The following is a 17,813-nucleotide window of genomic DNA, read 5'->3' on the forward strand; positions in this document are numbered from 1 at the left end:
ATGACAGTTGCCAAGCATCTGAATTTTGATCACATAACCATGGGGATGCTAATGACAATCATAAGCACAAGGACCGATCAAGTCACATTTTTCAGTGCTGTTGTAACGTCGAACAGTTGCTAAACAATTGGTTGTAAGTTGAGGACGACATGTAATGGTCACAAGGGTGAAGCACTGCTACTTTTCCTCTTACTGGAACAGCAGGCCGCTCTCCAATAGCCTTGTTTATCTGCCAAACTACTGTGAACAATTTGTACTGCACTTTACCATTAGTCAGTCAGATTTTAATGAGCAGCTATACGTGGCAACTGGGACAAAGTCTGACTGTGTCATTTGTGCCCCTTTTTAGCCTTCTGCCCCATAGGTTCAATCCAATGCTCTCTTGGAGGGCAAGGAGGACATGGTCATCTCAAAGTTAGCCTCACCTTAACTTTGGGAGAAGGGTTTGTGGTAGCCTTCAAAGGAACAGTGGCACAGCATTTCCTAAGGAGGATTTCCTTGGATCTGGTTAATTTCAGCAATTTGCTCTAGAAAGGGAATACTGGAGATTCTGCAATAGTTATCCAGTTAATTTTGATAACTGTTGCAGTCTCTGTGTTTCCCTTTCTGGAGAAAGTGGTTCAAATGGTGTTGGGGGAATCTGTGAAAGCAACCTAGAAAATACAGAATATTTGAACCCTTTTACTCAAACATGAAATGGAAACAGCACTGGTCACTCCAATAGATGACCTTGGTTGGAACTGAGTAAGAGAAGTATGTCCTTCTTGATGATTCTAGACCTCTCAGTCTGTCAAACATGGTATGTTTCAAAACTGCCTCAAGGGCTGGGGACTGGAAGCACTTATTTGAAATTTATTTTACAAAATGTATTACCTATTCCAGTTCTAATGAACTCTGGGCAGAGTACAACAAAATCAAGTGTAACAGAGAGAAACAAAAGTAAATGTTTAAGTTTAAACAATTAAAGTTAATGACCTGTCAACAGTCATAGAGGAGGAGGCAGCAGCACCCACTGGGTTTGCTGGACTCGCTAGCCTCTAGCATTGCAGTACTGAAAATATTCTTCCAGCCCTTCCTTGAAAGTTCAACATACCTCTAAATGGCAGAACAGCAGCAACACAGCCTGTTCCTCTCTTGGCAGAAGATCGAGAATAAATAACTTCTTAGATATGAAAGAGCTCACTGGAATGATTGTGAGGATGGACATTTCTAACCTCAAAAAAAAAAAACAACAACCCTAGAGTTTAGAACAGGCATGTCAAACTCGTGACGTCATGTGACATCATGCGATGTATCATGACTTTTTCCCCATTGCTGGCAATGGGGTGGGCGCTGTTTCGGCGTGACGCATCCAGCCTGCGGGCCAGCAGTTTGACATGCCTGGTTTAGATCACTGGAGGTGATCTATTCAAATAAGGACAGGGGTTGTAGAACATAACTACAGCATCCTTAACAAATGGCTATCTAATTTATATAGCACATACCAACCTTTAGGCAGAGGATTCTATAACAGTGGTTCTCAACCTTTTTAATGCCGCGACCCCCAACCGGTCGTAAGTCGAGGACTAAACCGGTCGTAAGTCGAGGACTTTCCCTGCCCGGGAGCACCGCACATGCGTGGTTCCGCCCCCTGCGCCGGCCAAGGCGTAGCTGGCAAGTGGCAGAGACGGAGCAGGCCGACCACCAGCTGGCCCAGCCCAAGGGAGGTAAGGCACCCGCCGGAAAAGGGGGAAAAATGGCAGACAGTCTTGCTTGGCGACCCCCGTGAAATGGTCAATCGACCCCAAATGGGGTCGCGACCCATAGGTTGAGAACCGCTGTTCTATAACATACAGTTCTTACAATCTGGCAATTTGACGTAAATATTTAGCTTGAAAACAGTTTCCCTGCAACTGCCACTTTGGTACTTCAGCTCCTGTTCTCTTAAGTGAGAGAAAAACTCAGTGCCATCAGTCATGTTGACCACCCCAACGTGGCATGCTGCAAATATCTGGGATTACAATTTGCATGCTGCTCTCCAAGCAGCCCAACATATTTCTGGATGATAACATTTCTCATTATTATTCTCTTTGATGGGCAAAAGTCATCCAGCAGTTTTAACAGTCCTTCAGAGGCCTTGATTTCCAGACATCAATTATCAACCTGGATGTCTTATCTAAGCATACTACTAGTAGTAGGTCAGTATCCCTCTTTAAAAAATGCAGCTAGAACTGAACACAATATTCTCAGTTGCAACTTGACCTGTAATGGAATGAAAGATTTTAACAAGAGTAAAACAGAAATGTGTGTAGTGTGCATTTCAGCGTATATTTGCTTAATTTTATACCCCCAAACAAGTATATAAACCAAAACGTCTCATGTGAACTACTCCAAATTTTGCTTTGTGCTTCATCAGCAATAAAAATCAGAGTACATGCTTTAAAATGACGTTCAAATACATGTTGTTATATTTTTGAGCATTATTGGAAAAACAAGAATGTGCATGTATAGTAAAAAGACTTATAATAAAATCTGTCAGGCATAAAATCTTAGGTCAACCCACCTCATTGGATTGTTGTTGCTGGAAAAATAGGAGGAGAAAGGAGTATGTCATTGCCTTGGGTTATTTATAAACCTAATAAAGATGGGATAAAAAAAAATAAAGCTACCAAATTCTCTACTTTTTGGCTATCATAAACAAACATCGGTCTTCTCTTACAGTATCCACCAGGTGGCGGCATATTCCCCAAAATTGTTTATTGCAATGTTCAGTTCCAAAAATGCTCTAATCCTGTAAAGTAGATTGGGCTGAAAGAGTGCTTGGTCTCAATCTGAGTAACATTAAGATATGTGCCCTTCACTTCCAGAATTTTCCAGCCAGCATGCTGGCTGCGGAATTCTGAGAGTTGATGTCCATACAGTTGTGCAGTAGTCTAAAATCCTGCAGTGTGCGTGAGATGGGGTCTCCCCAATACTTGTTCAACCACTACTACATCATGCCAAAATAAATCTTATGAAATGTTCAAAATAGTAAGTATACATATATTCTGAATAAAACATGGCCTCTCATTTCCATTTTGGATCAATTCAGTGTGCAAAAGCTGTTTTTATAACTTTTATAGAATGAAAACAGAGTTTATCTCATAGTGCTTCTTGGTAACTTACTTAGCCCACGCACTTAACTGGATTATTTCTTCCTGGTGTTACTCCTACTTCTGAATTTCACCACTAGATAAGAGCTGAAAATAGTTTGCTTTTTCCTGGAAAAATCTCTCTTAGCCAACATAGATAATATTAGGCTATATGGAACAAAAGTAGCAGTTTTGGTTTGCTACTGTAAATTTCATATGGAATTGCAAAATGATTTCTTACTATGGATGCTATTTCCTACATTCCCAGCCAGCAGTGTACCAATTGTGAAGCATGCTGGGTACTTGGTTCAAGTGTATTTGGATGCACCAAAGACTTCCACAAAATATTCCATGCGTAGTAGTTAAGGTAACATAAGGTAAGGAAGCAATAGTGTACAAATTTGGTGCCGAACATGCCATTCATTGCTATGTTTAAGAACAAACACGACAGAACAAAAAGGGGATAGGGATTTTCATTACAATGGTATGGCAATGGATGAAGCTCAGTAACCTTTCCCTCCAATACTGAAGACTTGAGGAAAATTTGCTTAGTTTCATGGTTGCACTTAATATCAAGAAAGGACCTACATCCATTTGTACTAGAAACAGGTGGTATCTTAAATTTGGTAGTTCTTATACAAGCAGAACCTTTTGTCAGCCGTGCAAAGTAGAGAAAACAGGAAATACAGCCAGATGAGCTAATTCTACTTTATTGTAAGATAATTATCAGGATCTTGCAAGTCAGAAAGTATACCTCTCCCCTTCCACCCCATCTCCTTTACACCCAAGAACTTGGGAGGGTCTCTTCTGAGCCTCCTGTGCTGCCAACGTTCTTGCTGTGGTCAGCTGCCTTTAACCTCACCATTCCTTTGGCTGCTGTCTCTTCCAAATACCATTACAATTTTTTACAGCAAGACTCTTGCGGGAAAAGAACCCTAAAACTTTAGGGGTGTGTGACCATCAACTTGTCCTCTTACATAAAGTCTTGATAAGTGCTTGTTTGAAGAAAAAAACCAGATCCAATATGTAGAAGCTTTAGGATCAGGATGGGTTAAATCAAGTTCAGATTAAATCCTATTAAGATAGGGTAAATAAGAGCTGGAAAAACAGGATATTGATTTAACAAGGGGACTTTAATTGCAAATACAACTAAGACATGAGTGGGTTAGAAGAGATGTTACAAACTGATACTATTTTTATTATGTATAATGCTATAAAATTGTGACGAGCATGTGTATACTTAACTTTGCACGTATTAATAGTAAGATTTGTATTTGCTCAGTGTTGGGAAAATGAGAATACCATTGGAAGAAGAGAGGATCAAGAAAACACTGGACTGTGTAGTATTGGACAGATCTATGTTGAGGAAGTTAATATGTATTACTAAGTAACAAATGGACCCAGACAACACGTTTACTAAGCACGTATGACTTGTAATAACAGAAAATTAATTTTAAAAAAATGTTTAAAAAAAGATGGGGTTGATGGTCATTGGTGATAATCCAGTAACATTTGTCCTAGTAGTTATTCTGGCACAGATCATGCTCCCCCTAGAAGTGATTCAAACCTACACATCTTGATTCCTACTCAAACAGCAAATGGAAGCTGAGGACAGAGGGATCTTTGCACAACTGAGGCTGTACACCAGTTAACCCAATCACCAACTGGACCACTATGACATGCTCTGTACGGGGCTTCTTTTGAAGATGACTTAGAAGCTACAGCTGGTACAAAATTCAGCAGCTAGACTGTTAGTGGGACATAGCCAGTAATATAGAATACTTTTATTAAGGTACTTCTCCCCCCAAAAAATCCTAGTCATTAACTTTAAAGTTACCAAGAGTTTGAATTTAAATGCATGGAAGCATACTTTTTTCAAATAAAAAATAAAGCCTAGGTAGCACACTACCAAGGAATATCCGGTAATGCCTTGTCAGAACAGAATCTGCCTATTGCTGGGCCAAAGCATCATTCCCTTAAACTAATCAAAACCTTTTGAAGATACAATATAAATTTAATAAGCACACAACCAACTACTGTGATCACTGAGTTTCCAGTAAAGCATTGGCAGCTTGCTGAGCAGAACCACAGCTTAATATATCTTTGGTCTACTAAACTTTAAAAATAAGACAAAGGAAAAGGTAGACCCAGCGTAAATTATAGCATGATATTGGAATGTTTTTGATCAAGCCATCTGGATGGCCTTATTATTTATCGCTTTCTACTAGGTCAGCGTGCTAGCTATATGGCCAATAAGTATCAACAATTTAAGTTATAAGACCACTGATTCGAGACTGATTTTTCTCTCTGGTGTTACTCAGGGTCAATTCAGCCTGCTGTAAATTATTTCTTACAAGGGCACTTCAGGGAGTCCACATGTATTGGAAAGGGGGAGAGGAGACTCTCATAAGAGAGTGTGAGCTGCACACTTATCACCACACTGTGCATTTCAGTCCTTTAGAAAGAGCCTGTTGCGGTCCCCAGTTTTGTGAGATATTGGCTAAATGACAGACCTTTTCTGCAGCAGCCCCCACTTTCTGGAGCTCTCTTCCCCAGAGACACGTGCAGCTTCTCCCTTCTTAATATTTCATAAGCAAGGCAGGGTTGTGTTGCACCAGTAAGGAATCAGCTTTTAGTGGTTTTTATTGGGAACGTGCATCTTGTATATGTATGTTTGGTTGTATGGCTGTGTATTTTTTATTATATTGCCATATACTGCACAGAGTCTTTCAGGACTGGGTGGAAAATAAATACATACATATTGTATATAATATGGTGCATTCAAAACACATTAAAAAAATAAATCAAATTTCCTTTTTGGTAAAAAAAAAATTGTTTGAAATAATAAAGATGTTTTTATGCTCACTTGCTATTCTTTTAATTCTCTTTGCAAAAAGTGCTTTATGCTCAATAATTTTGGTTTTATTTTTCAAGTATATTAGAAATTTAACACAGAATAACTGAAAACAAGTACTAAAACAGGACATATAATTTTTCAGAATCTTTTGAAGGCAAAACTAAAAACTTTTTTTAAAAAAACTTTAAGATACTGTAAATAATCATAAAGGCTTTTTATGAGAACAAGTAACTTTTAAAATCTTAAATATACTTCTATCTGAAATAAAGGCTAAACAAAGGCATTAACAACAGAACTTCTTCCAGCATGAATTTAGATATTTAATAACACCAACTTATGCAGCTGGTATAGAGAGGAATTCCTCCTGCTTAGAGCTGGCTGATCAGATTGATCAATAACAAGTGATGATCTCAGCTAAAGGGGGAAAATTAAGAAAGTTAGTAAAAAAACCACATTTTTATCAGTATGTTGTTGTTTTTTTAAGTCAGTAAGTGGGGCACAGCTCCTAGGTATGGGCAAACCTATCTGGAGGGCACCGGGCAGGAGGAATGCTAGTTTTTAAAAAGACTTTGTGGTAAGAAAGAGCTTGTAGTGAAGATAACTCTTGAGACAGCATGACATTTCCTCACACAATTAAGCACAACTGTTAGGTTGTATAACTGTAGATTGCATATAGGTGTACATGTCCATCCCTTAAACATTATTTTTAGCATGTAACAGGACGATACAGGAATTTTCAGAGCATTTTCCTCTGAAAAATTCCCATGTCCTCAAGGCTATATAAGAAATAAGCGTCAATGGCCTTTGGAGGTCAAAAGCTGTGCCCTTCCTCTGAATGGCTTTGTGGAGGGAACAGGCAGAAAGTAAAGGTAGGTATGTCTGTCTGTATGTGGTGTGTGTGTGTGTGTTAGAGTTAGACTCAGTTGCCAAGTGTCTGAATTATGATCATATGACCATGGGAAAGCTGCAACAGTCTTAAGTTTGAACAATGGTCGTAAATTACTTTTTTTTTTCAGCGCCGCTGTAGGTTTGAACGGTCACTAAATGAACCATTGTAAGTTGAGGACAACCTGTACACTGTATTTCTATGAGTCATAAGCAGTTCTAATTATCAAATCCCAAAATTAAAATGTAATTTCTTTAAGTTTCAAGCAAAAGTCCAAAAGTTGTCTCCGTATACAAAGTTAGATATTTTTCCCCATTTTCAATTCCTTTCTTTTATATATTTTATCTTTTGTAGAAACAGACAAATAGACAGATCCGGCTTTCTATTTTTATCCCATCATCTTTGTAGTTGAAACTCAAATAGGTTTTGCTTATACATTAAAACAAGATTAAAAACTGGGGACAAAAACTTACCTGGCTCCATTCATATGATTTCTTACACCACACGGGAGGAATAGCTTCACGAGGTTTTGATTTGCAAATTAAGCTGAAAGAGGAATTGCAAATAAAGAAAAATCCATATTTAATAATATCCATTCAGTGGGGAGAAGATTAATAGGGAAACAATAACACTTCAAATGCTGAAAGGATGTCACACCGAAGGCCAAAGTTTTGTTCTGTCTCATTCCAGAAGGCAGAACAAAGCACGGACGTTACAGGAAGGCCGATTCTGATTAATGTTTTGGGTTGGTTTTTTTTAAAAAAAACACCTTAACTGTAAATGAAGTTTAACAGTGGAAAGAATTATTCAGGGAGTGAGGCTGGCCTTCTCTTCACTAGATGTGCTCGAGCCATCTCACTAATTAGATTTCGGCTCCTGGAATAATCGGAGGATTGGATTTCAAACCCTAAAAGGCCATTTCCAACCCTAAGATCCTATCATTCTGTATTTTTTGGGACCTAAAGTTAAAAAATAAAAAAGTAAAGGGTAAATGCAAGTCAGACGTATCATAAGCTTGGAGCCGATCAAGTGATCAATGATTCAGAACAATTGAGATTTATTTCCCCTGGAGCAGCCTTTTCTATTTGATGGTCTCCATATCTATTGGGTTGTAACTCTCAGAACGCCTAAATATTTCGGAAGCCATTTATAAAAAAAGGAAGGGAAAAAAAGGTTTAAAGTTATGAAAAGGAGGGAAATGGCCTTTCATGAAGTCCAGAAGTTCCACTTCTAAATCTATACAACTTGGTCAAATTATCCCACAATCTAAGGTTAATAAAGAAGCTAGAGCAAGGGTAGGCAACCTCGGCTCTTTTATGACTCGTGGACTTCAACTCCCAAAATTCCTGAGCCAGCCATGCTAGCTCAGGAATTCTGGGAGTTGAAGTCCACGAGTCATAAAAGAGCCGAGGTTGCCTACCCCTGAGCTAGAGCAGTGATCCCGAACCTTTCTGGCTCCATGGACGGGCAATGGTGGCAGCAGTGGGGGGGGGGCAGAGGGGAGAGGATGGTTTTGCATGCACGTGCCCGCCACTTGCACAAATAGAGCTTCGTCCGCTTTCCCAGCCCAGTTCCAAATGGGTCGCAGACTGGTAGCGGTCCGTAGACCGGAAGTTGGGGATCCCTGAGCTAAGGTGACAGGCACTTCTCTGTCCTTGCTTCCATATCCTAGCAGTCCACATACCAACTGGATGAATTTATTAAGTACATTCTGATGACACAGACATTTTTAAAAATATAATTTTAGTCACTCTCAAAGTGTTTAAACTTTGCACTAGGCAGGTGTATACATATCTTATGTGTCACCAAATCAGGGTTGATTCTTAGTGATCACATGAGATTTTCTCCATGATGAATATGTATGTATGTATATACATTTATGTGCCTCTATCTACCGGTATCTGTCTGTTCATCCATCCATAGAAAGAAAAGCTATGCTAGCTATTTTCAGAATGTCTTGTTGTGTACAGCAACTTGATTGCTACAGATTCTTTCTCTGCCAACTCCTCCCTCTCTAAACTGTGCAAAGTAAAGCAGTATTTGTGTTCTAATTCATTCTGTCTAGACATGTTTTTCAAATACATAACTTCCTCTTAAGTAGTGAAGACACATGAGACATAACAATTAACCTAAAATGCAGATATATAAACTGCCTATGATTTTATGAAGTTACTTCCCTTTTTTAAAAAAACTACAGAGCAGGTAAATGGGGAAGGAAAGTAAACCATCCATTCAATTTCTCCTTGAATAGACAGTTTTATCATTATTCTTAGCATTTGAATTGCAGAACTGCAAAGATAAGAAAAAAATCATTTTTCTTGCATGCTGTTATTGCATGCTTGTATTTTCTTGCATGCTGTTATTGCATGCTTGTATTTTCTTGCATGCTGTTATTGCATGCTTGTATTTTTCATACAGAGGAATCCAACATAATGTGCGACTTTACTCAATCACAGAGATTGTGCTGGGAACAAGGCAACAATGTTTACACTTTTCATATCATAAAACCTGAAGTTATTCTTTCAATATTTTCCTATTTTGGGGGGGATTTGCACTTCTGATTTGTGATTTTTTAAGGCATTAGAAGACACGGGCAAGCTATATATAGCTAACTATAACTTCATACAAACCAAGTGAAACCCAAATGAACATTGTATCCAGATGTGAATCTTCTTTAATATTACTCCATTCTACTTCTCTCTTTATTGTTTGTGGCACAGTGATTTATAGTCCAAACAACTTGTTTGTATTCTGAGTTTATTTTTAACATTTACATCCCAGTGGATAATGACAGAATATGCTTCTTCGACCCACCTCAGCCTCTTTCCATTCCCACAACACATATAATTATAAGCACAGCTCTTTTACATAGTTGCATGCACATAATCTCTTCCGCTCTATTTCTCCATCCATCCATTTCAGAATCGCAGCACTTCCAACTGCAACAACTGTATATTTGTTCTTTTGAGATTCAAGTGTAGAAAACTAACCTCCCCCCCCAAATCACACTCAGTGGAATTGCCTATTAGAAGATGGCTGTTTCTCTTCTATCCTCAAAATTTTCTCAATGGTCTTTTTTAAACTCCATATCTTTAGAGATTTCCACTATCAATTTAGGCTTTCATAATTAAATCAATTCAGTTCACTTATAGCTAAAACAGAATTAGGAGAAATAAATCACTGGTTGATACTAAAAATGACAAGATCATCTGGATGCTCAATACAATTGCCATAGAGAACTATGCATAGAGCATATGTAAAGTTCCACTGGGGCCAATTTTATATTATAAGTGATCTGTAATAATTAGATCTTTCCAAATGTTTTCATGAAAAAATAGCTACGGATTTTAAAAATGCATTGATGAGACTGTACCCTACAATTTTCCAGGCTTAAATTGGCATCTTTATTGAGATAATATATAAAGAAAGAGCAAAAAAAAATATTACTGCTTTCATTCCTTCCATTTCTGGCTTCTTTGTTTGTATCCTACCTTTCACTCAGGAGTTTAAGACAGCATAGATAGCACTTCCTTAAAGAAAAGGTGAAGGTGATGGGGGGGGGGGGAGAGAATCTTTTAACTAGCTTTCCTCTAGGCTTGATTTAGGCTGACAGGCTCTGACTTCCAGTTGGAAGGACTCACGTAAGTGTCCTTTCTATTGTAATTACTGAAATGCCCCCTCCAGGGTCATCTGCAGCAAGCCAAGATTTTGTTAAAATGACAAAGCATGTGTCACAATATTACAATGCAAGCTCTACTCCTTATGTATTTCCATGTGACATCTGAGGCACAAAGGGGCAGAGTTTGCATCATGATGTCAGAACTCATTTCATCATTTATCTCTCCTGTGAATGCCCACAGCCTCTTCTCGTACAATACATGGAACGTGGAGCTGGGGTATTTTGGCTCAAGGCTAACATAGGAAAAAAATGGCTAAATTTCCAAGGAGCTTTCTTTAGACATTACATGAAGATGCAACCTTGTGCATTTTCCTCTGGGATTAGAGAATGGCCAATGATAGCACACAGGGCCTTTTATAATTATAGCACATTAGACAAATGGAACAGCCACATTTGCTTTTTCACACAACACAATTATAAAGAATAGAAACACTTAAAATATTAAAATAAAGAGCTAAAGGAAAAATAGAGAGTTTACCTTAAAAGCTTCTCGCGAGCTGTATTCTGCAACTGGGCAATTTTCTCAGGACCAAAATGCAGCAGGCTATTTGGGTCACCGGAGGCTAATTTGTTAATACATGTCCTCAGAATGTTTATCTATGAAGGTAGTGATTTTTTTTTTAACAAGAACAGTGACAGTTGACAATTATGTTTTAAAAAGTAAAATGAATTAAGCTTTTTAGCTTCCAACAAAAAGCATTTACTTGATTATATTTAGAAGGCTTCGATTCAAGTTTCAGTCTATTAAAATTTGGGATTTCCAGACTCTCTGGACAACCTGCAGCCACTAAATCAAAGGTTGGACTGGAGAAGAATCATAGAAGCTGAATTCCAAGGCATCTGGAATATCCCAGATTCCTCTTAAGAGCAAGAACATAAATTTAATCAACTCATGTTACCGCCTTATAAAGAAAACGCATAGGAGCCTGGTTCAGACATAATACTTAATCAGGATTTTTAAAGCCATCGCTGTTGAACAAGTAGCCTAATTTGTGCTTTCCCCCCCCCCCCTTCCATTCAATCATATTCGATTCTCAGAGACTGCCTGGAGAAGTCCTGCAGTTTTCTTGACAAGGTTTTTCAGAAGTGGTTTGCCATTGTTTCCTTCTCCTAGATCTGAGAGAAAGGTCATCCAGCTGGTTTTGTACCTCAGGTGGGACACTATACTAAGCCAAAACCTAAACGTATCATATTACAGATTCAGCGACTGTCTAAATCAAGGGTAGGCAACCTTGGCTCTTTTTATGACTCGTGGACTTCAACTCCCAGAATTCCTGAGTCAGCTATGCTATAGGAGTTGAAGTCCACGAGTCATAAAAGAGCCAAGGTTGCGTACCCCTGGTCTAAATGTTTTCTCTTTGCCTGTAGTAAACCTTCAGTCTCTGGCCTCCACTATCCAGTGAACTTTGAAGTCTTTTGTTTCTGTAGCTGAATACCTGACATAATGTACATATTTTAAATGTTACATTTACATCATAATTCACAAATTATTTAAACTAATGCAAATAAATGTCCAATGGTTAAGGCGTCAGCCTAGAAAGCAGGAGACAATGAGTTCAAGTGCCGCCTTAGCTATGAAAGCCAGCTGGGTGACCCTGGGCCAGTCTCTCTCTCAGCCCAGCCCACCTCAGAGGGTTGTTGTTGTGGGGAAAATAGGAGGAGGAAGGTGTGTTGGATATGTGTGCTACCTTGGGTTATTTGTAAAAATAATAAATAAATCAACAGTTAATAAATAAATAAAATACATAATAACACAAATTATCCTACTTTCAACCATTTGCAATATACCGACAACTTCCTTCACAAATGGTCCATTAAAATGCAAATAGTCACATTCCCTGGGAAATACGTGAGCTACAGTTCCAATGTATTTCAGGCATTTCAGATTGGAATGTCAAACTTTTCCACTAATAGCAATTTTCACTTTCGCAACTGCAGACCCAAGACCTAGTTCTCTGCACTTCCGATGATCCAGAAGTACATCAATTAAACGAAACTACCCTTAACTGGTATTTTTAATGGTTTGCCATTAAAAAGTCTTTGGAAATTTGTGATCTGCAAGTGGCCTAGGACAGAGCTCAAGAATACCCACATTCCTGTTTACATAAAGGCAGGCATCAATTAGATGCAGGCGATCTGCCAAGGAAGCTGTTAAAACATTTGGAAGGCAAACTGTTACATCCTCTTCAGGCAATGAATGTTAATGTTTTAAAGTGTAGTATTTTATAAGCTAGTGCATATGTGGGGAAAACTGAACAATCAATCAATTTTAAACAGATTTAAATGTCTAGTGTAGACATCCCCAAACGGTTGTTAAGTCTGAGCTGCTTTCCCGATTCAAACTCAAGAAAAAGCAGCTTGAAAGACCAGAATTAGCATCCAGCACTCTCTACTGAGGCCTTGGTATTCTGAATGGGTGAAGTTAAATGTCTGAAACTTTAAAAAAAAAACACGTTAAAATTTAGGGCAATTTTTAAGAATCAAAAGAGGTATCTTAAGACTGGCGGAAAGCCATTCTTTTCCCAAAGAGACAGGCCGAAATTAGGGACAATTCTGCCTCTTAAGCTCCACATGTCCCCAAAAGAGGAGAAAAAATGGCAATTATTTCAGCCTTATCCATTTAAGTAACATCACAATATCATTAGTGCATTCCCTTATCAATTATTTGTTTTGCTTCCTCCGTGAGTAGCATAGACATTCGAGAGATTTTTCTTTCTCCCATGTCACCATTATTTTTACTAACTTTTTTTAAACTCAAAAAAGAAACCCAGATAAAAACTTATTACAAACTGCTAACTTTTAAAAGCTGAATAATCTGGAATAGATCAGCTTCACCCGATTCCCTCAGAACAGAGGCTCATTCATAAAACTCAAAACTGTTTGTAGGTTCTGTAACCCAACAAAATCTATGGGCTACTTGGGTGAGTCGCTACAGATCTTCAGCCTTAGTATACCACTGTTCTCTCACCACCATTGTTTTGCAAAGCAATTTATGTGCAAAGTGAATACACAATACAATGGCAAATTATTGCAGAGAAATAAAAACGTGCTAGCTTGGTTCATGCACTGAATTAGGACACTGGTTAACAATGGCTTTGTACTTTGCCTGTTGGATTTCTATTTGTAAGGAATTTTTAATCCACTTACTATAGGAAGTCTGTTAAGGTACCATTGTTATCTTATTCTGCTGTAGATCTAAGATTTAGAAAATAGTTACATAATGCTGTGCCTACAATTGAACAAGCAAAATTATCTATAGGTTACAACCAGGCAATCTTGTTTCACAGAAACCAGACAGTTTCTTAATTCTGAAAAAGCCAGATTCATTCCAAGAAACCTAAGGGAGTAGGTTAAGATGTGACATTCCAATTGTGTGCTGTCATATCATCTGAAAAGCTGAAGCACATTTTACCTGTGTTATGTCATCTGCATCAATCTGCACATCAAACATAAGTTCCATATCATGGTCTTGGAGGACTGGGCTTCCCACAGACTGGTTCCAGCCCAAACCACATAGGACACCCGTGTATCTCTTTCTGCTTTCATCAACCCTGGAATAACAAGATTATTAATACTAAGTGTAAGAAAATATAGCAACTATGTCTGATACATAATGTCATAACAATCCTATGTAGACATAAGAGTATGCATCCTTACATCATTTCCATAAAAGGAAGAACTCTTTCCACTTGCAGAAAGCTTTTTTAAATGGTTCCCGTTAAAATGATAATGAATTGAGACCTTCCTTATCCCATCATCAAGTTCCTAGCCCCCCACTGCCAGATCTCCAATGAAGTAGATTTCCAGGGGCTGCAAAGAAAAATGGGAGTAGAAGCATTTTTTTCCAGTGATCATCAAGTTCCTCCTTGGAAATATTCACATACCTGAGTTCTATCACAGGAGCAAACAGCATGCTCAGTAATGCTGGGAGACCCGGGATATGAGGCATGAGAGAAGTTTCCCTTAGCATCATTGTTGAGCCTATCACCATAAAAAGCAAATTAATATGACTTTTCAAAACAAAAAAGTCAAATAGTTATAGCTTTGATCAGAAATATAGTGTAGGCAGGAAAGATTATACATACTATAAACCTTGACAACTTTAAGACTTGCAATTTTAAGACTTGTTGACTTCAACTCCCAGAATTCCCCAGTCAGCATAAATACTTTGACAAAGCATTTTTTACCTGTTGCATTTACAGATATGGAAGCAGCAACCAATATTTGTTGAAATGGATTCTCAGGAGCATCAGCTACAACCACAGAGTTTACACTCTCCTTCTCTACCAAGATTGTTCTAAAGGATGGGAAAAGATTCAACACGATTATGAGAGCTTTTAAAAATTCAATATTCCAACATTTTGTTGACTGTTTATTGAAATTTTTCCAAATGTTTAAAAATAGTATTTAAAAATTTAGCATTTAAAAACTCTATATATACAACTATTACACAAACCATAATAAGCACAGAATATTCTAGAAATATCTCACAATCATCTCTCTCACAGAGAGCAGAAAGCAGAAAATAAATACAAAGGAGAATTGCTTCCAGAGTAGAGAATTCAAAGAACTGCCCCCGGGGTATGTGTGTGAGAAAGATGTGTAGATTGTTCTCTCTCTGTTTCCTTACTGGTTAACAAAGAAGGAAAGGTTAGAAAAAAACGGGAGCGGTGAAATTAATGGAAGATGTTGATATCTGCAGACTGCATAACCCCCATAAAATTGTTGTGAATGGACAGGGTAATAATAAACACAAAGAAGTTTGTGCTGCTTCCAGCCTTAGCTCTTAAAGCAGTGTTCTGTAGTCTGCAGTAGTCCACCAGATATCTTGGAGATGCTTAAAAGCAAAACATGAAGTTTATAATCTTACACAGTTGCTCCCAAAGTACCGTAGAACAGCATCTTACCTGAATCTGGAAATTCTCGTCATACTGCTGAATTTTAGGTTATAGGCACTGAAGGGGCCAAATAGTGTGACCTTTTGAAAAGAGAGTGAGAGCGAGAATGGGATTAAGAAGGCGCCTGCAACATTTCAATTTGTTAGCTTTGGGATTTGTCTTTACTATGCTATGTGAAATTCAGTCTTTCATTTTTTGTCTTTGCTCCCTAGGTAACATATAAACTACAAAAAGCCTCTTGTGAGGATCCAAAACAGCTCGTACTAGCATTGTAAACTGGGTTTTATAAGATTAGTGTGCAGCCCAAAAGGAGGCAGAAAGCTCTTGACTTAAATAAAATACAAATAATATAATGTTTGGTCATTCTTTGAAGATACAACTTGCACACATATATCTTCTCTTCTCTTTGGTCATTGCCAAAAGGGGATTGTTTAAATAACATGTGAAACCTAAACTGCAACTAATATTAATCAGGGTATTTTGAAACAAATCTCTTTTAATTCAAAATGTAAAGTTGGTTGTTGCAACAAATTGTAAGATTAAATAGGGAGGGAGGGAGGGAGGGAGGGAGGGAAGGCTCTTGAAACCTCTTTCATAAAATCCCAGAGAGGTAAAACTCGCACCTATGACCTGGTCTTGTTCATTCTTCTGAACCAGAAATTGTCTAATTCTCTATGAGCAAGAAAGTAACAGCACAAATGCTTTACAAATTAACTTTTATTAGGTACACATATTTTTGGCTTTTTTCAGCTGTTTTCACAATGGTTTTGATATGGAATGATGAAGCAATCTTGTTATTCATAGAAACAGGGGAAAAACAGCATTTCATACTTCAGGTGAATCATTCAATGCTCAGCACTAAAATGGGGCGGGAGTGGCAAAGATCTTTTAATACCTTTAAAACTTACTTTGCAGTTTGGGGTACTAATCCTGTTAGCAGAGCAGCTCTCCAGTATTTCGGCCAGGGCGTTCTCTTCTCTTGGGCACTTTGGGAAGGATACCAATTTATTCCCGTCACACACTTCTGGCTTTGAAAACAGTTGTTTGAGAGTTTCATGATTTAGCTATAGAGATTGGGGGGGGGGAGAGATTTTGATAGGTGGGTGAAAAGGCAGGAAGAAAAAATCATATTATTGCGATTGGTTGAACAGTGAGTCAGTCAGCTTACACTGGAGTTGGCATTTTTATCCACCTATCGCGTCCTTCCCAAGGACCTGACATAGGTACTGTAAACATCACAGATTTTAAGCTATTCCAAGTAAAGCTGCTTTTGCAATTGACTGATAGTGATTCTATCAATGCAGATGGTGTTCAAGTGGTGCTCCGGATATTTTGGAATTACACCTAAGGCACTTGTTACTATTGGTACTATTTTTGCTTTCTTTTGCCATAGTTACCTTGTGAACTACCATAGGTAAGGGTGAACACAAACCTGATTTTTTCCAGTCACACTCCAACATACTCCCCACTACACCACATTGACTCCTACAATAAACATCTCTTTACTCCAGCCCATTCTCTTCAATGGATGAAAAGCACTATGGACCATTTCCTACTTCTCATTTCAAACACAGGATTCAACAAGCTTACTTTTAATCCTTTTGGCGGAAGAAGCCATTTCCTTCCTCACGACAAATGAGAAATTCTTTCTCACACATAAGGAGAAGTATATGACTCAGTTGTACCAACAGAAGTTTGGGAACCAAAGTCCAAGCAACAAGTAGAATACAAGAAAAAAAATGAACAGAGAAAACAGAAAACTCTTGCAGAGCAAACACAAGGTCATAAGCATTATTCTTCAGATAAGCAGTGAAAATAATTGAAATGGAAACCCACAACTGCAAGCTCAACTGGTTCTAATCTGCCAAAGTATCTATAGCAGAAAGAAAAAAGTGCCAGTTCAAGATGTCTGTTTTACAATGTAGTTTACAAAAATAACACATGGCACGGATGTTCTGGTACTCTGCCTGTATCTTCTAAATGCATTAGGTGCTGGAAAAAACAAAAGTTTAGAGGAAACTAAGATCTGTATTGTCTAAGACAGGGGTCTTCAAACTTGGCCCTTTTATGACTTGTGGACTTCAACTCCCAGAATTCCTCAGCCAGGCACGCTGGCTGAGGAATTCTGGGAGTTGAAGTCCACAAGTCATAAAAGGGCCACGTTTGAAGACCCTGGTCTAAGATTTCATGGATCACAGTTCCTTTCACTAGGTGTATGGTAGCATTTTACACATGCATATGTAAAACCTGCCATAGAGCTGGGAAGGGAAGGGAGGGGAAGGCAGAATATGGGGGGGGAAGAGCCCAAAGCTGAACTGATATAATAAAAGTATCCTTATTATACGCTGTTGAGCTGTGTAGTGTAAGTAACTTTACATTCTGC

General features: G+C 38.3%; 1 protein-coding gene across 1 annotated transcript in view; it reads right to left on the reverse strand.

Moving 5' to 3' along the window:
* Positions 1-6,279: 6,279 nt before the first annotated feature.
* The window catches only part of TDRD9 (tudor domain containing 9), a 90,744-nt gene continuing 79,210 nt past the window's right edge, over positions 6,280-17,813 (reverse strand). The window contains exons 30-37 of the mRNA XM_029284634.1: positions 16,339-16,494; positions 15,440-15,510; positions 14,720-14,829; positions 14,417-14,513; positions 13,945-14,083; positions 11,011-11,129; positions 7,327-7,399; positions 6,280-6,381 (exon numbers count right to left, since the gene is read on the reverse strand). Coding sequence (XP_029140467.1) covers positions 6,280-6,381; positions 7,327-7,399; positions 11,011-11,129; positions 13,945-14,083; positions 14,417-14,513; positions 14,720-14,829; positions 15,440-15,510; positions 16,339-16,494 — 867 coding nt within the window. The remainder of the gene's footprint in view (positions 6,382-7,326; positions 7,400-11,010; positions 11,130-13,944; positions 14,084-14,416; positions 14,514-14,719; positions 14,830-15,439; positions 15,511-16,338; positions 16,495-17,813) is intronic.

This window comes from Protobothrops mucrosquamatus, unplaced genomic scaffold (genome assembly GCF_001527695.2).
Source record: "Protobothrops mucrosquamatus isolate PMUCROS unplaced genomic scaffold, P.Mucros_1.0 scaffold779, whole genome shotgun sequence".
NCBI classification, from domain to species: Eukaryota; Metazoa; Chordata; class Lepidosauria; order Squamata; family Viperidae; genus Protobothrops; species Protobothrops mucrosquamatus.